Here is a 19,368-nt window from a genome sequence, read left to right as displayed (position 1 = left end):
ATTAGAAGCTGTAATTTCCGCCCAATAAATGCAAGAACGCCACATGGGCAGTTAAAGATAGAGTAACATTTGGGATAATAAGTTAAGAGTCCTTAAAATAGAACTAAAGCAGTAATGCTGTAAGAGACCAGCAGTGCCTTAAGACGTTCTGCCTTTAAATGGTCACAAACAGTCCCAAAAAAAAAGCTCTACTTTGGCCTCAAAAGCCAGGCCTGAAAGCAGACACATAAATAATGGCTAAAATAGCGCTACTGCTTTTATCAACTGCATGGGGAGCACGAAGAAAGAGAGCAAAGCTATGCTAGTTCAAGTACGGGTTTAAAAGTACAATAGAGCTGTAAATTACATCAGCCACTTACAGACAAAACAAATAAATAAAAGTTGCACTCACTTTCATTTGAGAGAGAGAGTGTGTGTGTGCATGTGTGTGTTTGTGTGCGTGGGTAAAATGAGGCATCTTACACTGAATATAATTTGAGCCGATTCTCATACTTCTCCTCCCCTGTGGGGGGCAGCGTTTGTTTGGGACTGATTTGTGCTGGTTTATTGAGGCGTTGGGTCCTTTGTTCGTGCCACCGCACAGCTTCAATATAACAAGAGCCGCACATTGCTTTGTAGGAGGGTGGGCAGGATTGTTTGCTGAAGCTGCAACCATCTGTCAAGCCATCTTGGTCCTGCATGATTCATTAGAAAATGACTGATGAACAACATATTGGTCACTGACCCTCAAACTGTAGGCCACTTCCTGTTTCGTATTTAGGAATAAAAAATGACTACACTTGACGGTAATTGGTTTTCATTTTTTAATCAGATCAAATGGAGTATAATACTGGCATTTGAGGATCATAAAAGGTTATTTGATATATTTTTATTTCATTTTTATTTTAAGCTTTTATTTGATATGTTTTTAATTTAATTTAATTTTCTATTTTTTTCCATATTTTGCAATATTCACTTTTGGGTGAACTATCCCTTTAACTAAATAAAAAATTTATTTTATATTTTATTTTAGTTAGATTTTTAAACATTGTTATATATATATATATATATATATATATATATATATATATATATATATATATATATATATATATATATATATTTTTTTTTTTTTTTAATCTTCTTTGACTTTTTTTCAATATTTAGCAAATTTTACTTTTGGAAATATCCCTTTAACTGAATAAAAGGTCATTTTTTTAATTTTATTTAACATTTTATTTATTTCATTTTAAATTTTTAATATGAATAAGTTATTAGTATACATTATTTATTGTTAATAATTAATTTATTATTAAATGAAATGAAATAAAATAAAATTTACATTTATTGGCCTGTTTTTTCATATTTTGCAAGGTGAACAATCCCTTTAACTGAATAAAAAGGTTTTCTCACAGGATTTAACTAGGCACAAATTAATAAAACATGCTGCAGGTACAAACGGTTAAGCAGAAAGTTGTTCTAACATTAAAAACTGAAAAAAAAAAACTATAAATATATGTGTGTGTGTTTGTGTGTGTGTGTGTGTGTGTGTGTGTGTGTGTGTGTGTGTTTGTGTTTGTGTGTGTGTGTGTATAAAAAAACTAAAAGTGCATTGTAAGGTTTTCAAGAATGAGTTATCATTAAAGAGAGAAAGAGAAAAAAATGCATACTTACATCATTTAAATCATACTTATATTCACTTTATATTAAATAGCTTTGTTTATCATGTCCTGTTCAATAGATTTATCTCCATTAAAAAAGTAAGAAAATTCTCATTAACTGCAGCATCATCTCTTTTCTCATAACGTCTAAAACAGCTAGTTGGGGGTATCTGGTGTCTCTAAGCCCCGCCTTTCCAAGAGTCAGCTCTACTCTGGTTGGTCATACGACAAGAGTGTATTCTGATTCCTTTCCCATTTATACGACATTAAGGGATATTTCTCGTCCACCACAATATCTGAATTTCTGTTTTTCCTCAGCAAAGTGATACCAACGATGGCATTAGTCTTCATCCTTCAGTCTTCAGCCAGTAAAGAGGATTACCCTTCAAAGCACATCAAAAACAGTGTAAATTCCGTATGTCACCAACATACAAGAAACTCGTCTATGCCTCAGCTACAACTAGAGAGTTTGAAGGTCAAAAGATTATGTTATTTGGCAGCAACCAATGAACACCACAGACTAGTGTGCAAATGTTAATCCTACATAAATTTGTGAAGGAAGAGAAAATGAAAATTACTGACTCATTTCACGCAGTTCTGTAGCACGTCTTGGTCACGGTTAATTTTGATGGTCTGTTTGTTGAATTTAAGTTACATTGCCACTAATTCTTATTAGATTATAAGTAGACTGTTAGGTTGGGTTAGGGTTAGTGTAAGTTGACAGGTATTAAGCATACATTCTACTAAAAATCAAATGAGTTCTACCAAATTCGTTCTTTGGTTAAAAGATAACATTATCTAATTGTTTATCGATTAATTGATATCATTTTAATTCTTAAATCATTTACTCTTTATGCTGTGATCTAAGTGGCTCCTGAAAAGAGCAGTACATCTGAATGCAGGGCAACCATGGCAACAAAAACGGTAGACTATCAGAACATCTAAACACCAAAGAACCCATTGCATAACTTGTGTCATTCAGCAACATAATGGTGAAAATAAGAGAAAGAATTTCCCATTGTGTAGACGATATGACACTCTACATCTAGTGGCATCCCAGAATGCAGCATCTGCAACCAGGGAGTTTCATCTGCACAAAATACAAGTATTGGAGTCTTTACAGCAGCAATTTCCCTTCTATTATGATTGAAATAAACCACAGTTTTACAACAAATAAAATAATCAACTATGTTTGTTTATGGATGTTTGTGTTGCTTTGAAAAAACACTTCCAAAACCCTAGTTGGCAGCGAGTTTTTATGTTCCTCCATGTCAAGTTTCTTCATGTGTGCTTTGTTTTTTCTGACAGCTACCTTAACGTACAAGAAGCTAAAACTCGCTTATTCAGAGGCGGGAACTGGTGCACATGCAACAACTTTAATCATAAGCTAAACACAAAACAACAGTTTCCATCTGGTGCTGCTTCACTGGACTCGACACTTGCAAACACTCGTTTCATTGGGCTCTTGGCTCTCAGCACTGCCCACAATTGTCACAGCCACCAAGCCGACCAATCGCAGACCTTTTTTGAGAGGCACGCGTCAGTGTCAGCCAGGGCTATGTGACCACACAAAGGATGCGCTGGACCATACGTGTGCACTTGACGCAGAAGTATAAATCAGCCTTTATTCAGATAACCACAACTGAGATAGATATAGGACCCCTAAAGAGTTTCATTAAGTCACACTGGAAGACTTGAGAGTCTCAAAGAGATTTAACATAGATTTGAATCCATAAAAAAGACATTGTGAATGAAAGGTTTTATGGTAAATGTGCATATCTATCTTCTTCTCTTCTGCATTCAGTCAACCAAGTAACTCTACTTCTGGCCACTGCAGAATCACTTCTGCTACAACCCTCATTAACATTTAATGTAGACGCTGTCAGCCTTGCTGAGACATGCTACCAATTTTAGCAAGACTACATCAATAATAGAAGGTGAGGTTACACTGTAAGTGTTTAAAGTTGCCATCACTTTAGACAGAAAAGTCAGCACCCGATATACAGTAGTTAAGACACGACCATTTTCAGAAAGGCGACAATGTTAATGCATGACATCACTTAGCTCATTTTTAAATAGATGTATTAAGTCTGCATTGATATATTCAATATCCATGATGTAAAAAGACTTTGCTGGCAAATTAAAAAAACTTAAATGTAGATTAGATACATGAACTCCATCACCAAAACATTATGTACTGTATATATTTAAAATGTGTTACTTGTATCTATCAAGGACATATTGAATTGATCACAATTTACAGCTAAATTGCAACATAAATTGAAGTTTGATTTACAGTTAATCACTTAAAGAGGTGGATGAATGAAAACATAGACAGACGGATGGATGTATGAAATATACGACCAACCAACTGATGAAATTTAATAAAATAACTACATTCAGTTTGTGTCATGTCATGAAATGGTCAGCACAACAAATCTTTTTCAGACAGTCTGAGTCACAGAGCTTTAAGGTCCTCACTCTTGCCATCTTTCTTACAGGAAGTAGCTGTTATTTAGACATGTGAAATGTATCCATCCATCCATCCATCCATCCATCCATCCATCCATCCATCCATCCATCTATCTATCTATCTATATATCTATCTATCTATCTATCTATCTATCTAATGGACTCAAACATATAGCAATGAGTTTGAGACATTGTGTATTTATTCTTGAGATGCATTCGCGCTCCAGGCTATCGCAAACATGCATTACTACCTTTAATCCACACCACTTGCAGAGGCTGTGGATTAAAGGTCATAATGTTAGGGCAAATAATGCAATAAAGAAAACAGTCATCTGCATCTTGGATGGCCTGAAGGCAAGTAAATGTGGATTATAAATGTATTCAGTACCTCCTCAAGAGGCATAAGGTGTTTAAATGTGTACTATTCTATTGATCAATCATTTCATGCGTCCGTCCGTCCGTCTGTCTGTCTTTCTGTCTATTGATTGGTCGATCTATCATTCTGTCTATTGATCAATCGTTCTGTCATTCTGTCCATTGATTGATCGTCTATCGTTCTGTCTATTGATTGATTGTTATATCGTTCTGTCTATTGATTGATTGTTCTATCGTTCTGTCTATTGATCGATTGTTCCATCCATTCATCAACCATCTATATGATCTATCATTCATCATATATATGATCTATCTATCTATCTATCTATCTATCTATATATATATATATATATATATATATATATATATATATATATATATATATATATATATATATATATATATATATATATATATAAATATATATATTTGTCTCTCTCATTATTTTTTATCTGTCTATTGTTTTGTCATTCTATTACTGTTCTGTTGTTCATTATTCTCTTGTTCTGTCTGTCATTCCATCCATCTGTTGTTCTATTTCTGTCAGTCATATCTATCACTCTTTCTGTTGTTCTATTGTCAAGTCATCTACTATCATCCTGTCATTCTGCCTTTTGCTCTATTCATCTCACAATCTAGTTTTTGTTCTTTCTGTCATTTTGTTAGTCGTTCGGTCAGTCGGTCATATATATTTTATACATTCATCCATCTGTATATCCATCAGTGCATTCATCCAGATAGATGAATAGATAGATAGATGGATGGACAAACAAGTGGATGAGTGAATAATGATGGATAGATGGACGTACAAACAAATGGATGAGTGATTATGAATGGATGAGACACTAAAATTATAAATTGGGGTGGATGAACAGGCACTAAACACAAATCTATTAAGTTAACTTGCAAATTTAAGTGGATTGAACATAAACCAAGTTGTCTCAAAAATTAGTTGAAAAACAACACAATTCTTTAAATAGTCATAACAAGCTGCAAAAGAACTATTTTGACTGTAGACAGTGAAGGATTCGGATTTCTGCTTTCCAATCCGTCGCATCATGGACCAACATTTATCCTTTTCATTATCCTGTTTCTCAGTATTTAACTGTGAATTGGTTTTAATTAATGAATAAGTTAACACATTGCTTAATATAATAATGTTCAGTGCATTTGCCTGTCTCTTTATAACTATTTTCAGAAGCCACCAATCTAAGTCAGAGGTCACGGAGACCTCGGGCTCTATTTTGACGGTCCATGTGCAGAGCGCAAAACGCTTTCAGGGCGTGTCAGGACGCGTTTTTGCTAATTTAAGGACGGGAAGTCTGCCTTGCGCCAAAGCGCATGGGCTAAAAGGGTTGAGTTTATTTTCTTAATGAGTTATAGGTGTGTTTTGAGAATAAACCAATTAGAGTCTCATCTCCCATTCCCTTTAAGACCCAACTGCGTCGCGCCAAGAGCGCATTCGCTATTTACAGGACGCAAAGTAAGTCTAAATGGAAAAAATGAGCATTTCACAAGCAAACAGTTAACAGTTGACAGTTTTTTAACAGAAAACTGTTAAACAGAGCATCTACTGTGTGAGAATGAGAGATAAATGATCTACTTTCACTTTCGCTCTTGGATAGGGAAACCTTTATATAAATGAACAATAATGACCAAGTGTGGTCAAAATACTGAGTTATTTCCAAATACACCTGCCATGCCCCATATGGTCTTAAACCTGACAGGTGGGCAAATATAAGCTTGTTTTTAATAAAACAAATATAAATATGGATATAATAAATAATACTGCTAATAATAATAACTTTATACAAAAGCAAATTGTTATGAATGAACTGAAAAAGCCTCCCGAGATGAAGAAGACATAAAAGCAGTCATTTTTCATATTTATGTAGGCTAGAAAATAATATGTTTTGTAATATTTTAATCCTTTATATTCATATCCTATATCTATTCTTATTATATCCTATATATATCCTTAATATTAAAATTTTTTCATAAGTAAAGATATTTGCCTATTGCTCTCTTGTGCGTATTAAGCAGTGCGTAAGCGAGGTGCAACTCTGCGCCGGCGTTTAGACCGGGTTAGTTTTGGTCTAATGAAAAATCTATTATAGTTTCTCAAAATAGCGACGCGCCAGCGGTCCGCATCAGAACGCCTTCCTTTTTAGACCAGAACACCTATGGGCGCACAAATGAGCACTAATGCATTTGCTATTTAAACAGCATAGCGCAACGCCTCAAAACGACTCTTGCGCCAAGCTGAAACTACCAAAAGACTATTGCGCCACGCCTTGCGCCACACTGCGCCGGGTGTATGATGGGGCCCCTTGAGTGGAACTGAGGGCTGAGGACCGGAAGCAACTGTTTCTATTGTTATTTCTACGAGTTAATATTGTCTAAAATGTCTAAAGCGATTTTGCTATTTTTACTGTTAATTCTTTTAAAGTGATTCTACGTTTTATTCAAGATAGACTTTGTGTAGTAAGGAATTATAACTGCCTGAATGTAGATTATACCGGTTTTTAACCAGTTTTGATAAAGACGGCTGAGAGTACACTCAGCCTTGGATAAGAAACAGAATATACTTTATGTGTGTGTGTTCTATTTGATTGTTGATCCATTTCACAGGTCTGGAGTCAGCTCTAATCAGTCTAAAGGATGTCTGACGTTTATGTTTAGATATTGTTCAGAATTGTACGCACGAACCCCACGTGGAAATTTTTCTAGTCTATCTGTGTTTTAACCAATCAGGTTAGAACAGCTATATGACGCAGTTAATGACGTTATGTGAGAGTATAATTGTTATTGATTGGAGATTGTAAGCAGAGCGGCCTAGGAACTCATTGCGAGTGTTGAAGCTGGCTTCTGCGGATGAAACTGCAAACTATCTTCAGTAAACTTGATTTATTTATTTAAATCTCTGACTCTTCTTCATCTACCAGACTGGTCATTCTTTGAGTTAAACTGTAAACAATCCCTACAAAAGATTTTACTATATTTAATAATTAATATTTTGATTCTTTTTTTTTTCCTTTTTTCCCAGATTTTTTTTTTTTTAAAAGCTTGACACTCATTGTGTCAAAAATCTCTTTTTGTATCAATAATTCAACTTGAGAATGAGTAAATAATGCAATTTAATAAAAGAACTACATTCAGCCTTAGTGTCATTTGTCATGAAATGGTCTGCACAACAGATCGTTTTCAGACAGTCTGAGTCACAGGGCTTCGAGGTCTTCACTCTTGCCATCTTTCTTACAGGAAGTAGCTGTTATTTTGACATGGTAATAGCAGAAGGGGAGTTATCTAATCTAACTCGGCTCTGCAGTCTCTTTATTCCAGCTGTTACATCATCTCAGCGCTGCTGGAGAAATGCTGAGCCCTAAAGTGCTCAATTGAATTACTCTGTGTTGTGTATGAGTCTGTGTGTGTGAGTGTGTGTTTATGAGGGCACCATCCTCTCTCTTAATCCCATGACACTCATTTGTGTTGATATTATTAAGTTAGCATTACTGTTGTCGGTATTCTGAAAGCCTCTGTGGTGAAACAGAGCCTACTGTTGGGTTAAATACAGCTGGAATTTAGTCTGAATGTCACAGCCTAGCAGGATATCTGTTTGTCTCTGTCTGTCTGTCTGTCTATCTTTCTACCTGTCTTTCTCTCTGTCTGTCTGTCTTTTTGTCTGTTTTTAATTCAATTCAATTCAGCTTTATTTGTATACCGCTTTTACAATGTAGATTGTGTCAAAGCAGCTTCACATAAATGGTCATAGTAACTGGATCAGGGTAGTTCAGTTTTTAGTGTTTAAGTTCAGTTCAGTTCAGTTTAGCTCAGTTCAGTGTGGTTTGAAGTCATTACTGAGAGTCCAAACACTGAAGAGCAAATTCATCGATATTAGCTTTTCAGATCCTGAACCATGCAAGCCAGTGGCGACAGCGGAGAGGGAAAAAAAACTTCACCAATAGGAAAGTGAAGAAAAAAAACCTTGAAAGAACCAGACTCAGTTCGGCACAACCATTTTAATTTCTCCGCTGGCCAAAAGTCTTGTGCAGAGCTGCAGTCTCAGCAGTGGAGGCTGGAAGCTGGCCTCAGCGAAGACTCGTCTGTCCCTGGTGCGTCACTGGAATCAGTCTCATGCTCTCAGTCTCATCTCTCTGTCTGTCTGTCTGTCAGTCAATATTTTTAGGACAAAGTTGATGAAGGGTTTTGATCCACTTCATATACTGTCTACTGAATATAAAGTGAGCATCTAATGGAAAAAATACAGTATTTTATAGGTGCATGTAACTGATGTTACTGTAAACAATCAAATAAAAAAAATCAAAAATCAAAAATAATAGTAACTTAATCAATGCATGTTTATTTTTTTTTCTTTGACCTTGTAATTCTTAAAGCAGACAATATCTGAATAATCTGGCTTACACTGCCACAAAAATGCAATTGTATGATTTATATATTACATTTAAAACTAATTAAAACAATAAACTGATCATTACTGATCATTATTTCATAAGAAATACTTAACATTTATCATTTTGAATTTCTTTGCATCACACTTTGCATGAAACAATTTTAAAAATAAGCGTGAAGACAATATCCCTGCATAGTCTTCCAGTTTGTCACAACTACAATTTTATGTTCCACATTTCTCTTTTTCAAAAACACAGAATGGAGAATGCAATTTAAGAGTCGCAGAGAAGATTGTCAGCCTACTTTTCACTTTTTGATGACTGAACAATACAAGTATATAGCTTCAAAAGTCTTTGAATAAACAAAAGTCAAAGGAACTATTTTCTTAGTTCTTTTATGCAGTTTTCGGGTCTATTTTGGAGGTTGATGGCCATGGTCACTTCAACTGTAGTGTTTTGGAAGTTAATGCTGCTTGTTGTTAATGGCTGACGGAGACAGAAAACTGCACTGAGTCTGAGCAGGGGTCACAGGGCCGTCTCGGTATGTCCGAAACTATTCAACCCCTTGTTAAAGTCTTTAATACTAGTCAGACTGTGAGTGTTCCCACAACCCCTCCTCCAGCGCAGACCTGACGGGACAATGAGGCCTGAAACAAAACTGGAGTGTTTGAATGGCCGGTCAGCGGTGTGTGCTGTGTAGAGAGGAATGTGGACTGATCGCTGGATCTGAACGGAGCAATGTTACCCGAAGTGACCCAGTGAACCGTCATCTTTATAGAGCAAGAGAATAAACCTGACAGCTGAGTATACGAAACCTCAGAGAACTAGTGAGAGAGACAGAAGCTCTTTACTAGATGTTCTATTATATCTTAATACAGCAAATATAGTTATTTTGGGCTTCTGCTTTTCTTATTACTTTTCAGTTTAATTCAATTCAATTCAAGTTGAGTTGTATAGTGCTTTTCACAATAATTATCGTTTCAAAGCTGCATTACAATCAATTTATTAAAAGTTAAGGTTATTAGTTACCACTGATACAATATTAAAGGGACGGGAAAACACTAAAGCTATTATTGCGTACCAGTTTTTGTTGTCATAAATCCACCAGAGGCCGCTGTGTACACCTTTTCAGATCTTAAGTTTTTCTTCGCGAATGCCATTTGCACCTGTTGTTCACACGTAATCCACCAGAGGGTGCTGTGGACTGGCTGACCAACTAATTCCCCCACCCACCCCCTCTCTTAAACCCAACCAATAGTGTTTTTAAAAACACCTATTGACCCGCCCACAGCCTTCCCTAAACCCAACCGCCAGTGTTTTTTACAAGCAATGCTAAAAAAAGATAAGCTATCGTGGGCACCTGATTTTGACCACGTTATCAGATCTTACTACCTTCTCACTTTGTTATTTAAATTTGCCGTTTCTTTTACCTGCTTTCTGGAACCGTTCTTTGCCAGACTCAAACCCTGTTCTTACGGTCAACTCCTCTCTGCATCTGAAGTCTGCCAACATATGTGGCGAGCTACTGGGCAAACAGGTAACAGTGGAAAAGTCGTCCACACAGAGGTAAATGGTCAGTGGTAGCGCGAAAAGAAACAGAAGTCATCGCTGGCATTCTATTACCCGTAGCATTTGTTTTAAAGATGAAATGCAGCCATATGTAGCTCTGGCTACATAATTCGCCATCTCCAGAAATGTATAAGGGGTTACATTTTCACAATGAGCCTGGGTTGCTAAAACTGCTGGGTTGTTTAAGTTAAAATGTAGGTAAGTGTTGGGTTAAAAACCACTGAAAATCTAGTGGTTGGGATGGCCCATAATTTAGAGCATAAAATTCAAATCAAAATTATAGTGAAATTAACTATTTCTTTAAATATTTCTCCAGTTATACAGAGCAAGACAGAGCAAGGAACTTTTCACAGTATTTCCTGTAAATTTTTTTTCTTTTTCTGGGAAGTTTGGGGTCAGATTTGTTATAATTAATTTATTTAATAATTTAAATAAAAGTATTCTGTTCATCAAGGCAGCATTTATTAAACGTAAAAAAAGTTAAATTGTTAAATACTTATTTAATTAATATTTATTTATTACCTATTGTATGTAGTTTCAAATGAAATTATTACTCCAGTCATTATTGCTTTTATTACTAATAACATTAACAATATTAAAATGAGCAATAATAATTAATATTAAAGTGATTTCTGAAGGATCATGTGACTCTGAAGAATGGAGTATTGAAGCTGAAAATTCATCTTTAAATCACTGGAATAAATTATTAAATTCAATTATAAACTACTTTTGAACAGTTATTTTATAGTGCAATAACATTTCACAATATTACAATTTGTCCTGTATTTGATTAAATAAATGCAGCCCTGAGCAAGATAAGCTTATTTTAAGAAATTTAAAAATCCTACTGACCCCAAACTTTTGACCTTTGGTGTTTATAGTCAATATTATACTGTAATTACTATTATCATTAATCCAGTCTTTAATGTCACTGTAACATTGGAATTGAGGTACAACAGAGTTGAGGGTCCAAACACAGCTTATTTACAACTTAGTTAGGCAGGCAATGGCTAAACGGTAACATGAGGGAACTCTAAAAGCGTAGTCAAGGTCAGAGGCAGAGGTCAGTGCAGGCGGAAAACAGGATAAACAAAGAACAAAACAAAGGTCAGGAAACACGGCAAGACTGGACTAGGAAATGTTTCATAAAGTTACAGGTAAACAAGACTCAGCAAAGTATGTGTGAGAAAGGTGAATATAAAATCCAGTTAATCAGTCCATGCTGTGTGTCAGATCAGGGGGAATCAGGAACTGGTGTGTAATGTGCATGATGGTATTTGCAGTCCATTTCAGGGACAGATGTGTAGTTATCCAGCGATCTGCAAGGATTAGATCACTGGTAATCATAAAAGTCACATGATCCTGCAGAAAATATTTTACTAAAGGCTTACTTAGAAATCAAGGAGTATAAAGTTGAAAGTAGTTGTTCTATAATGTTTTTTTTATTATTATTATTATTAAGACAGTGATTGTAAATTAAAAATATAAATATTTGCAATAAATATATCAAAGTTATTTTTTTATTCAGTGTGCACCAATAGAGTTATTTCTTTTTTTATAGGAAAAAAAACTCCTTCCTCAAATGATCAAGGACAATTTGATTCCTCACGCTATAACCCATTTAACACAGAAATAAGGTCTATTTTCACATTACACATGATTTTAATCTGTCTCATCAGCTGCTCTCAGATGTCTGCTTCCTTACAAGTGAGCATTTATCAGTTTATTCTCTCACTTTCTGATTAGTTCATCCAGACACTAGGCCTTAATAAGACAAGACTTCATCAGCGGCTGAAGCAACTCATAGTGAGACCATGAGAAGCAGAAAAAAGCAGATAGCAATGCACAGCAGGGACATGAAGAAGCAAAATAAGGTGGAGACATAATGAGAAAAATATGACATTCCCAAGTTTTGAGCTAATTTGCCAAAGGGGATTTTGGGAGTTTTCCCATCGCTCAATATACCATTAAAAGCTGTAACACAGATGACAACAAAGATTTTCTTAATGAAATCTCAAAGAGGTCATACGATTCGATTCCATTATTTCATCCCATTATTTTGATAACTGGGCATACTAAAATAGGTTAACCTTCAAAAACGCTTTATTGTTCACAATAACTGAAGAACCAGTTTGTCTGAAATGCTCTCATTGAGTTCTGTTTTGTCTATAAAGCCCCTCCTTCTGGAAAAAACAAAGTGTTTTGATTGGTCAGCTGACGAAGTGCATTATGATTGGTTAAAATATATCTGTGTGCATCAGGAATGTAAATACCTTCATCATAATCATTAGTCTCAGCTTACAAGGCTTCAAAAGCAACTTTAAACATTAAAAATTAATGTTAATGATAAACGGTTAATGATACCATTGGTTTTGTATCAGTTTTTATCAGAAGAGTTGGAACTCAATTCAATTCATCTTTATTTCTATAGCGCTTTTACACAGTAGATCGTGTCAAGGCAGCTCAACATAGAAGTTCTAGTAAATTTAAACTGTGTCAGTCCTGTTTTCAGAGTTGAAGTTCAGTTCAGTTTAGTTCAGTGAAGAGCTGCAAGATTCTGGCTAAAATGAGAAAACAAAAATCATGATTTTCTCACGATTCTGTAGATGTAAAATAAAGCTAATTATGAGTGAGCTACTATAATTATTATTAATATTTCACAAACATATGGTAAAACAACAGTAATAATAAGATATGTACATCTACTGCTGGTTAAAATTCTCAGTTTTGAATAGACTTTGAATGGTGGACTTGAAAAGATAAAAATTTTTCCTGGTCATTAATGCACAGTAAAGTGATGACATCAGAATACAACTATTCATAAATCTGAAGTTGAATTATTACGCTTGCAATCTGTCTTTGACAAAATAATTGGACCATTTATTCAGGCTCGTGCACACATACGGCTCAACCTGTGCAGTGCACATGCTGCTTTTAGTCTTGGATAGGAAGTGCCCTTCCAAAACGATCAAAAGTGCCCCCGCGACACCCCCCCCCCTCCTTAAATATAAATTTGTGTATTTACCCTTTCATTGTCATTTGTTTTGTTTTGGGGGTTTTTGACTGAACTATAGTTTGTACCACCAAAGCATTTTCAGATTTCTTTTTTCCAATTTACGTTATGCCTGCCATTTTTGTTCGTGAAAGAGCCACGTTTGCCTTTGTTTTGGACCACTTGAAGGGATAGTTCACCCAAAACTGAAAATTCTGTCATCATTTACTGACCATTCACTTGTCACAAATCTGTCAAAGTTTCTTTATATTCCATTTAACACAACATGAAAAATGCTGAAAAATGTTGTGAATGTCATCATTGACTTCCATAGTATTTGTTTTTCCTACAGTGAAACTCAATGCGACACAGTGGCTCATTGATAATCAGAGAGCCGAACAGATCTTTTAATCCCTGTTGCTTTGTGCACATACTGTCTTGTTGATATGATTATACTTGTTACTATAGAGACATGTTGATACGTGGCTGTTAATCAACTCGGAAACCGCACTCCTACGTCACATTGCAGTGAATCTGCAAATGGGAAGGATTTGGATCTTATTTTAACGTCAGGAAATTAAAAAAAGAGACTTATTGTGTTTCTATAACCCCAATATAACTGTGGACACACTATACTTCCACACAGTTCTGTCCAAACAGCTAACTAAAGATGATTTTTATCCTAGGTGCCCTTTAACATAGCTAATGTGACAAAAGCATCATCCCATTCCAATGAAACAAAAGAGTACAATTTCCAAACATCAAATCCTAAAGTGTTAAATTCTGCTTAATGCCAGACACCAATGACAGCCACAATAGAAATGTAACCACATCATTCTTACAATTTTCACTTACACACACACTCATGCGCTTGACTGCTTAACTATGCAGTCTGCATCTTGAGCAGGTTTATCCTCTCAGCATGTGAACGGTGGGTGGTACGTACCAGCAGATGAGCCCGGCAGCAACAGCAGCCCAAGTCACACAGCAAGAGTTGGATTTCTTACTTTCCTCTTCCTCCTCATCTTTCCGACAGCAGCACAGGCAGCTCAGGTATATGGCCAAACACAGCAGGTTCACACCGAGCCCAGCCGCTGCTACACAGCCCAGGAAGATGAGCGACTGCATGGGGGGAAAAAACATGAGATATGGGTTTCTTTATTGAAAGAGACATGAGAGGGAAAAATCCTGCGCTCTTAAAATGAAATGGTTTGATGTAGTATGTTTGGCATTCATAATGAAACATTTCCCTTAGCATTCAACAGCCTAGTTATGAGAAACAGAATTCTGGAATATGTTCAGAGACAGGCATTGTAATGTTTGATTTACTTTTAACAAATGACCAACCGGATTTTTACATATGCTGCATATTGAATTTGATTATAAAATATATTATAATAAACGTAATTAAAATGTTATTAAAACTATATTTACAAAAAAATAATAATAAATAAAGCTAAAGGAGAGTGAACCGAATTATACATATACATATATATATATATATATATATATATATATATATATATATATATATATACATATACATATATATATATATATATACATATACATATATATACATATACATATACATATACATATATATATATATACATATACATATATATACATATACATATACATATATATATAAATATATATATAAATATATATAAATATATATATATATATATATATATATATATATATATATATATATATATATATATATATATATATATATATATATATATATGAGCAATTCTATGAAAATGTCAACCTTGCCATGAAAAGAAAAATGTTTTCACCAAAATAGCGAAACCGTTTCTACATTTTTTGCACAGGCAAGTGTTTTACAGTACTTTAAAAATACTTAAAAATGTCTCTGTCAATGTTTTCAAACTATTATATTTGATTTAACAAAGTCAAACAAATGGCAATTTCACATCCGTCACATCCATAACGAAAAAGTGTCACATCCATAACAAAGCTTTTCCCTCAAAAATGCAAAAATGTCAAAATAAAATAAAATCAATCAGTTTTGTTCTATAAAGAGCCAACTCTTATCCTTTTGTTGAGCATTATTTATTTTGGGTTGTGCAGTTTAATTCACAGAATATCTACGAAATATGTTGTATACTGTAAACTCGCAGACTTTTTTTGTCACATCCATAACGCTTGTTTATTTTCCTCATTTAAAGTATAAAAATGTTCACAGATTGATTTTTTTTGATCCCATAACTCTGTGGTTAGTTGTTTTGGAAAATATAAACAGATGATTCAATATAATGTTAACGTATACTTTCTCTGCAAATTTTTTGTTTTGAATTTTTACTGCAAATGTCACATCCATAACGCTGGAATCAGCCATATATATACATACATATATACACACACACACACACACACACACACACACACACACAGACACACACACACAGTTGAAGTCAGAATTATTAGCCCCTTTGATTTTTTTTCTTTTTTAATAGAGCAAGAAAATTTTCACAATATGTCTGATAATATTTGTTTCTTCTGGAGAAGATCTTATTTGTTTTATTTTGGCTAGAATAAAAGCAGATTTAAATTAATTTTTAATCATTTTAAGGCCAAAATTATTAGCCCCTTTAAGCTAGATATTTTTTTCGAAAGTCTACAGAACAAACCATCATTATACAATGATTTGCCTAATTACCCTAACCTGCCTAGTTAACCTAATTAACCTAGTTAAGCCTTTAAATGTACGCTATAGAAAATTGTCTTGAAAAATATGTAGTCAAATATTGTTTCCTGTCATCATGACAAAAATAAAATTAAACCGTTATTAGAAATAAGTTATTAAAACTATTATGTTTAAAATTGTGTTAAAAAAGTTGGGGGGAAAAATAAACAGCATGGGGGCTAATAATTCTCACTTCAACTGTGTATATTTCTTTATTTCTTTATTTATTTTTTTTTCTTATTGATTGAAAAATTTAATTATTTTTAAGTTCATAATTCTTATAATTTTTTTATGTATCATTATCCAATAACATCTTACTGACTTTTACATCTCACTTAAAATGCATCAAATACTGCGAATAAAAAGGGTTATTTAAAAAAGTACAAAAAATACAACAAGCAGTTCATTCTGCTGGGATGACCCCTATATATATATATATATATATATATATATATATATATATATATATATATATATATATATATATATATATATATATATATATATATATATATATATATTATTTGCAGTAAACTCTAAATTAAAATAATAATAATAATAATAATAATAATAATAATAATAATATATATATATATATATATATATATATATATATATATATATATATATATATATATATATATATATAATATTATTATTATTTTATGTAGAGTTTACTGCAAATAAAATGGGTTATGAAAACTAATGGATACAATTAGTCCCTCCACCCAATTAGTAAAATTTAATAATAAATAGAATATTAACTCACAATGCAAAGAAGAAAATCCTAGGTTCAGTTTAAAGTGTCCATCTGTAGTGCCTGTGATAAGTTTGTGTTAAGGAGCCCATATTATGGGTTTTTGAAAATGCCCTTCCATGTAGTGTGTAACACAGCTCTAAGTGAAGTGAAGTATCCAGCTAAGGCTTAAATCTGAAAGTGTACAGTGTTTAAAACTGTTGATTCATCTATAAAAGAGTCGACTCGTAGTGCTTCAAACGAGTCGCCTTAATAACGAGTCATCAGGTGTTTCGCCATGACGTACTAACGAAACCAAGTTATTCACGTGCACGCGCAAACCGGGAGATTTGAATCCTGCGGCCCCGCCCTCTGACACAGAAACCCAGACACACACACACCCACAAACACACACACACAAACATGCCGGTCGATTGAAGTCACACTGCAGATGGATATTATCGAGTCTCTACCCAAAGATGAAACCTCAGCATTATAACCAAGCAGTTGGAAATTACTGGAAACTTCTGCAAACTACATGCTACAAAGAATACTTCATCGGCGTTTGTTAAAGGAAGGATCAGTAAAGAGTAACTTACTGATGGACGTCAGGATGGGTTTCTTCCTCCATTTTTCAAGTATAAGTACGTGCGATTAAAGTTGTTGCCTCGTTTACTCTAGCTTGCAAATGTATTTAGTTGTGATTTGTTACTTGTAACCGCGTGTACTGTATCAGGTTAACTCGCTATATTCTCTTAACGCGTGCAAAGTCACGTTAAAAAAGCGACGCGTGCTGCTTTGTTTATGGAGCTCCGCGGGGGATGGCAGTGTGTGTGTGTGTGTGTGTGTGCATACGTGCGTGTGTGTGTGTGTGTGTGTGCGCGTGCGCTGTCGTCTGGAGGTGTGTGTGTGTGTGTTTTTGTATGCGCGTGCTGTCATCCAGAGGAGGTTTAAGTGTTTGTGTGTGTGTTTGTGTGTGTGTGTGTGTGCGCGCGCAAGACGAGGGCAATATGTGTGTGTGTGTGTGTGTGTGTGTGTGTGTGTGTTTGTCTGTCTGTGAAAAGAGCAGAGTGAGACAAGCTAGAAGATCTCATCAAATGTTTTTGGAGTTTTTGCTCAATAAAATAGTTAGTCGTCTGTATTTACATTGACCCACTGGCAGCTAAAATCCACGCCTACACTATTAAGCATGTATGAACTGTGATTACTTTTATATTGCTGATTAGCTGTTTGGCATTTCACTCTGACTGAAGGCAGTCGACCAATTGCAACAGGCTGTCATTGGTCCAATCAGCGCAGATTAGCTTCGCGCTAAGGAGGGGTTTGGGAACAAATGAATCACTGGACGATTCATACTGGAGTCGCTGGGATAATTAGGTAAAAATAAATGCAGATTATAAGACCATGAAGGTGTTTTTTGACCTTGCATGCATATTAGACTGTTGTTGAAGACCCTTACAACCAAGATATGACCCTATTTCATGTATAATATGGGCTCTTTAATGTAGAACGAAGTTGTAGTTCCTGACCATACAAAGTCACGACCTCATTAGATGCTTTCCGAGCCCAGGCAACGCACTAACACGGTGGATATTTCCCGCTGCAACACTCTGTCATATAACTTAACAGAGTTTCACTTGATAGATCTGGAGCTATTTTAGTCACACAGCCCTTAATGGGGGCACTAGGTTCCACTCCGACAATGTTTAGCACCACATACACACTATTAAAAACAGGATACGATCTCTCAGTCTTAACTAGACTGAAAACCTTGACCCAGACAGTGACTGGAGATAAATATGACAACCGACGAGGAAGCACAATTATTCACCAAAGCCACACTCATATACACACACATAATGTCGTATCCCATCATGCTCTTGGCTCTAAAGGGGAAAGTAGGACAGCTATAGCAAGCAGCCCTCAGTCTATATTTGCTGCATCACCATCCCAGTTTCTTGCATTGTCTCTGTTGGTTATGTTCAACACACTCTCTTTCATTCTGTGGGTGGTGGGAAAGCCAAAGCCATCTGCTTCAGCCCCATCTATTAACTGCAAGACTAATGAGTCAACTACGATTCCAGAGGCGGCATTCATTCTCTAAGTGAAAGAACCTGGTTAGGAAATCACAACAGACAAAGATAAACTAGGTCCAATTTTTCATCAAATTACATAACGTAATGCATGTGAGCACTATATCTCAGGTTTTCAATTAAAATCCAAGAGGTCTGGCAACTTTTTTTTTTTTACTCAAGTGAAACTCCGATTAATACGTTTTTTGTTTGTTTTCTTAATAGTACTTCGCAAAAGAAGAAATACTCAAAAAAAATGTTGCTTGTTCAAACTGCTTATTTAAATTAGGGTAGGCCGATGTTGACCAATTTAGCATTGTACAATGTCTAATGTGAAACATCCCAATGAATGATGGCATCATCATTGTAGGTGACGGTGAATTA

General features: G+C 34.8%; 1 protein-coding gene across 6 annotated transcripts in view; it reads right to left on the bottom strand.

Moving 5' to 3' along the window:
• ttyh2 (tweety family member 2) overlaps positions 1-19,368 on the bottom strand; it is a 124,439-nt gene that overhangs the window by 67,909 nt on the left and 37,162 nt on the right. For all 6 annotated transcript variants that reach the window (XM_073917551.1, XM_009306863.5, XM_073917552.1 and 3 more), the window contains exon 2: positions 14,404-14,579. In XM_073917551.1, coding sequence (XP_073773652.1) covers positions 14,404-14,579 — 176 coding nt within the window. The remainder of the gene's footprint in view (positions 1-14,403; positions 14,580-19,368) is intronic.

Source organism: Danio rerio, chromosome 12 (assembly GCF_049306965.1).
Source record: "Danio rerio strain Tuebingen ecotype United States chromosome 12, GRCz12tu, whole genome shotgun sequence".
NCBI classification, from domain to species: Eukaryota; Metazoa; Chordata; class Actinopteri; order Cypriniformes; family Danionidae; genus Danio; species Danio rerio.
Note: the sequence above shows the minus strand (reverse complement) of the source record. Positions and strands in the feature narration are given on the sequence as shown.